Source organism: Protopterus annectens, chromosome 16.part0 (assembly GCF_019279795.1).
Source record: "Protopterus annectens isolate FY-2018-M chromosome 16.part0, PAN1.0, whole genome shotgun sequence".
Taxonomy (NCBI): domain Eukaryota; kingdom Metazoa; phylum Chordata; order Ceratodontiformes; family Protopteridae; genus Protopterus; species Protopterus annectens.
Window position 1 is genome coordinate 636,579,387 of NC_056750.1, and position 6,185 is coordinate 636,585,571.

At 36.4% G+C, this 6,185-nt stretch overlaps 1 protein-coding gene across 2 annotated transcripts in view; it reads left to right on the plus strand.

The window, feature by feature from the left end:
• Window positions 1-4,288, plus strand: part of STKLD1 (serine/threonine kinase like domain containing 1) — a 636,164-nt gene extending 631,876 nt beyond the window's left edge. For both annotated transcript variants that reach the window (XM_044057819.1, XM_044057820.1), the window contains one exon: window positions 3,645-4,288. In XM_044057819.1, the coding sequence (XP_043913754.1) occupies window positions 3,645-3,710 (66 nt within the window). In that variant the 3' untranslated portion in view covers window positions 3,711-4,288. The remainder of the gene's footprint in view (window positions 1-3,644) is intronic.
• Window positions 4,289-6,185: the final 1,897 nt, after the last annotated feature.

The window sequence follows — 6,185 nt, forward strand, 5'->3', positions numbered from 1 at the left end:
AGCCAGAAGTTAAGTACTGCATCATGGCCTTGGGTTTTTTATTTAGGAACTTTTCTTAATTTTGTTTCAATTTCTTTGGCTATTACTTCATCCCATTTCTTATCCTGTACATTTGAACTTCTTACTGTTTCTTTTACTTCTTCTATCCCATCAGCATCATCTTTATGTTCCATAGGGGTCTTCATAGACATTTCTCCAAAATGTGTCTATTTCTTCTTTTTTTGCTGGTGTTTCTATTCCTTTTGCTTTGTTTCGCAATTCTTTATACAACTTTTGGGGTCATCAATGAATAATTTTTTTGTACTTTTCCTTTATATTTTTTGCATGTGGGTCTACTTTTAAATGTCAAAATAGCAGAAGGGCAAACTACAGAAGATCGAGACGAAAATAGCGTCTTCACAAAATGTTGAAACTTGAAATGATCTAATTACAGGTTTTCAAAAACAGAAACACTAAAAGGAGATGCTTAAAAATTTTAGCAGTATCTGATTAAGCAGGACTGCGGATGTTACGTTGAACGCTGCTGGAGCTTTAGAAACCTTACCCACAAGTAACCCATGTTAAAACACTAAGGAACTGTATATATCTGCAACATATATTCACTTTTAAAAGCAACTTAAATAACACACGTTTTCTTGAAGTCAGCATAAATGCATAGGGAAATGTAAAGATGTCAGTCTGTGTGTCTTCGCTGACTTGTTTAAACACGTGTCAGTCAGTTTCTAAAAGCTGTAGTGGAGATGTAGTGGTGAAAATATATTCATTGTGCAAATACCAATTTAAATTATTTATACATTTACATTGTGTATTTTGTAGTAGAAGTAGCTGCTTTGCACAACTAAGAATACTAAAGTCTTTTTTTTTAACTATTGAATTTTAAACTTTGTTGATTACACTTGAGTAATGGAGGGGCAAGAATGTAATGTGTGCAGTGCAACTTTTGATATTCTGAGATTCGGTGTTCAGAACTTTAAGTGTTCTGTAAACTTGGTGTTTTCGTCTCAGTCTTCCATAGTTCAACCTTTTGTTATTTCAACATTTAAAAGTAGACCCCTGCATATCATCTAAGTTTTTTTGCCTGTGCTAATATCTTTAGTTTATTACTTGCAATAGTACACGATAGATCCCGGTCTGTTCTGATACTGCGCATTGCTTTTATCGCATCTGTCTTTCTAAGTATTTTTGTTAATTTATTTCTTCTATACTGTTCTAACAGTGACACTTCTTGTCTTAAATGCTTTACAGTTTATTGATACTTCCATAATAGCATTTTATTTCTTCCTTTCCTTTCCCTTAATGCCTTGTAATTTTCTGGTAAGACTTTATCTGTCATTAATTTAGCTGCTGTAATGTACCCTATTTACTTCTGTTATAGCGCATACATTTCTGTTAATAGTCTTAATTACTGTGTTCAGTTGTTTTATCAGACTTCTAACATTTTGGGTCTGATTGACATTCTGTAATCTATTTCTTTCACTGATTTTAATATGTCTATCCATCTCTATTAAATCAAGCAACTCTTCCCTTAGATCATTTTCTTCTAAACTGAGGGCACTTTCTTTGTTCTGTGTTTCCTGTGAGCATTTTACAGAAAGTTCCAGGACGTCTTCCTGTAATGTATTCTCTTCAGCTGCATCATGCATCATCTGTTGCTCTTTCATATGGGAACTCACTGGCCTATTACACCACAGCACTGACTGTGTTAGAGTTGTCACTGTTCCCTGCTCCTTCCCTTGCTGTGCAATTCCAACTGAACTTTTGTACTGGTTTCTTACTGAAGGCTCCAGAGTATCTTTGTGTGGCACATGATCAGATGCTTCTGTTCCACCTGTTTCTGATTAATTTAGGGACTCATTGTTCCATCATGATGTGACGTTACCAGAGTTGGATTTTCTACACTAAATCCTTCACTTCACAGGTAATCAATAATTTCAGTTTCTATTCTTTAACTTCTCCATTACTAATCATATTTCCTACTTTTCCCATCTTGAGAAAGGTTACTTCAGACCTTGGGCATCCATAAGCAGCTCAGATAATATCTTAACAAAAGAAAATGCTGCTCCAGGATTCCATTCAAGAACTCCTGGAAGACAGATGCCTTTTCCTTGGGCAGACATGGTCCTGTATACTTCTCCACCCTTTCCATTAATATCCAGGGTATTTTTTGAAGATTCAAAACGACTCTCCAAAGTTCATTTTGTTGACTCCCTTCTGGCCCAGTCAACTGTGGTTGTCCCTTCTTTTGAAAATGGCCAATGGCAATTACGAAAACTTTGTGTTTCCTTAAAAACTAATATTTCTTTTATATGTAAAGTGGTATCAGAGTTTATTTTAAGCCACACTATCAATCTCCCTGTGTTCTTTTAGCACCTAAAAATGGGGGAGAAAGGTCCACAGAAAACTCAGGTAATATCTCAATAGAACAAAATCTTTCATAACTTCACTTCTGATTAATTGTGCATTTTTTTTCAAGGTAAGAAGAAAGGATCACCAGTAACAAAACAGACCATTTCCAAATGGTTGTCCCATGCACTACTTGGTGTTATTCCCACCACAACAAAACTATTCCAGGTAGGGTCAGGGATCATTCTGTTTGGAACTTGGCTTCTTTATTGGCTTTTTGAAAAGAGGTGAGTTACAAAAGTAGTCTAGAAGCAGCAACTTGGTCCTCTGTACGTACATTTACAAATCACTATAACTAGATTCTTTCTCCAGTCCTTGGACAGACTTTGTAAGGACTATTTTCCAGGAACCTCTGAACCCCTATCCTTCCTCCTCTTAGTCTGTCTACGCTATATACCCATATAGCTTTGGCTACTGCAGCAATGATCAAATGAAGAGCATAGGACAGCTAAGTAAGTAAACTTACCATAACAGTAGATTTTCAAATGATTACTGCTATGGGGGCTACTTCCTTCCTCCCTCCACCTCCCCCATGTTTTTGTATGTTTTTTGCAAGGTGCGGATATCACTGTCATCATCATCGTCATTTTCCTAGCACTGTCCTTTTTAGGGCTTTTGCCTTCCCCCTCTCTGTTGGCATGAAAGCTTTAGTCAGCTCAGCTCAAGATGACTACCAGTTTGGGCACATGGAATGTGCCCAGAAGCTTTGGAAGCTGGCTGTTATGTCTTTGGCAAGACATAACATACAAAGCTTAGGCTACTACAGCAGTGATTATACAAAAATCTGTTGTTGTGATAAGTTTACTTACACAGATGCACTTTATTTTATATTAGGTTCACAGGAAACTGACATTTGCATTGTGACCACACTTTCTTCAGTAAGACTTGTTTCTAGGCATGATGAAGACAATCATGATGGACCATTTGTAAAGGACTATAAGTAAACGTCTTCCATGTTTGGAAGAAATTACAATGGCAACCCATTAAGTATAATTTACTATGTTAGAAGCAGGGAAAGAAGATAGAGAATTAAGTTACAGATATCAAAACATACAAAGGAAAACTAAATGCTTTTCATGTTTAATATGTAGCACTCCATTATTCAAACAGAGCAGTGTGTGCGATAGTTTAAAAAATGCTTACAACATAAAACATTATGCTAAAATAAAGTTTCAGTTGAAGTAACTGTGTTAACTTGAGGACATTATGATTGGTAAACAGAGCTGTGTTCTGCTTTGCAGGAAATTGTGTCCCTTACTGCTGCATCACTAGTGAAAATGGAAGACAAACTAGTCCGTTCAAAATAAGATGACACTGGGTCACCATTTTTGACTGCACATACTGAAGTTGTGAATATTCCTCCACATCTGAAGACATAGCATTTAAAACCAGAAAATATTCAAAAGTGACATTTTCCTTTTCTTACACGGATAGCTTTGGATGGAAGGAAGAAAAAAACTTTGCTTTTGTAACTAGAGCTTACCTTATTCTCTGGATGAAAGGTTAATTGTTGTAGTTATTAATGTTATTTCACTGAATTTGTTTATTTCTATATATTATTATTAATTTACAAAAGCATTTCCTGATTTTTTTAAGTTATAAATTTACTCCTGGCAATGAGCCAAGGTAATGTTCTGAAGTTAAGCTTGAGTTACTTTTGTGGGACATGATAGTCATAATACAATATAAAATATTATATAACTCGTGACTATCACTCTGCTAATTTTCTGTTAGAAGTCTTAGTAGACTATATTTTTTTATTTGATGTGTTTAGTGTACTGACCATATTATGTAAATCCAGGCAGCATGTATTTACACTTTGTTTTAAGTGCTCTGAAGTTCAACAAAAATGCTTTAAAATGATAAAAAGAAACTACCTGATTAATATTTTGTGTTTGTTTTACTCAGCTGTTATATAATAACCAGATGATATAATAGACTGGCATACATTCAGTAGTTTTAAAGTGCAATTAGAGCACATAGCTGCTCCAGAATTGTACTCGATTGAATCTTCAGCTGATCTATTTACAGACACCATTTTCTTTTTTGTTTTATCCACCATATCCAACACTTCTCTCTCTCAACTTATATTTTTAAATACATCAGGCACTTCCTATTATAGTAAGTTGTAACTTTCATAGAAGCCCAGGAAACACTAAATTCTTCCTAGAGAGAATCATTAACTTTTGGAGAGACTTTTGTAAAGGCTGCAAAAGTAAACTGAAAAAGAGATCCCATAACAGAGCTGAAGAAGCCAAAAAAAATGCACAAGCATGTAGGGATCGATAAACATTCAAAGCAATCCTTGATAAGGAAATGTAAGACAGAGCCACAGTGTTCTAACTGTAGAATGCAGCACTGCCCCATTGCAGAAAACGTGGGACTGAGACAGATTTCGCATCTCAGGTGAACAGTTGCCAGGATTCTGGGAAATGCCTTTCTTATCCAGGAACTGCAGAGGCTGCCACCACTGCTCTTGAGGTATAGACATTGCCAGAAAAAAGAACAGCAATAAGTAAGGGTTGTAGAACAGAGGTGCTTGTGCCAAAACATGCTTCTTATGCTGCCCTGCTGCACACAGGTCCCTATATGGAGGCATGAACAGTGGAGATGGAGAAAAATGCTAGCAACCTCCTCAGAGGACAGTAATTGTAGGAAAGCAGGAGATGCATCAGGAATAGGAAACAATTTCTGCCTGGGGACTCCATTACTAGAAAGTTAGCACTAGGAAAGGGAGATGTGATGCAGGCTGACAAGAGTCATAAAAGCATCTATTTGGGCTTTGGATCCTACATGTGGAAAGGAGATGGATACCATTTTCAGTCTGGGGAATAAATGGCCTGAATGGGAAGATCTAGAAGCACTGTAACAGAAGCCTTTAAAACTGGGAAGGACCTTAGTCAAACAGTACAAACATTTATATTTTCTGAGATAATACCTGTCCATGACATAGTTAAGGATATGATGCAGTGTGCCAGGAGTTCCAATATTTCCGGAAGCAAATGGTGCAGAGCACAGGGTTTTGGCATGTTTGTGGGCTGGGCAAATTTGAATGGATACTGTACTGGAGTGCTGGTCTTTGTCTGAGAGAAGGACCAGGATCCTAACTGTTAATTTTAAGTTCTTTATTAGCAAGTATTAAAAATAGCCAAGAGGGAAGGCACGGAAAAGCAGCTATGAAATCCTAGTTACATCCCTAAGATTACAAGCATAACAAGTGATGTCAATGTCACACAAAGAAAGGTATACTCAGTATCAAACCAAAGAAAAAGGAAAGTCCAAAGGAGAAATAATCAAGCTGTTCCAAAATTTATTCACGACAATAATACACCAAATGAACGCTATTAAAAACCATGCGTTTTCGTCCTATGAAAGACTTCATCAGAACCACATACTGCACATGAGATTTTAAATAATAAAGAAAAAAATGTGGATTGTTAAGTTAGGGGCTTTATTTGCCCCAGGACTTAATGAACATTTTTGATGTATTGTCAATAACAGTTTTACATTTTGGTACTCCATACCATGGATTTTTTTGTATATTATCAAATATACACCAGAGGGCGCCATCTGACAGCTATATAAGTGTATAGCTTGTAAGTTACTCTATGATGGTTGTATTCATGACTACAGGGTTCCTGATGAAGGCCTCAGGCCGAAACCGGCTATACCCTGGATTATGATTAAGACATTTCAATAAAACAATTTCTGACTTCGATGTTTGGTGATGGCTTTTGGTTTTTCGTACTTTCTTGGAATTTTCAGCCGTGCACTTGGCTTTC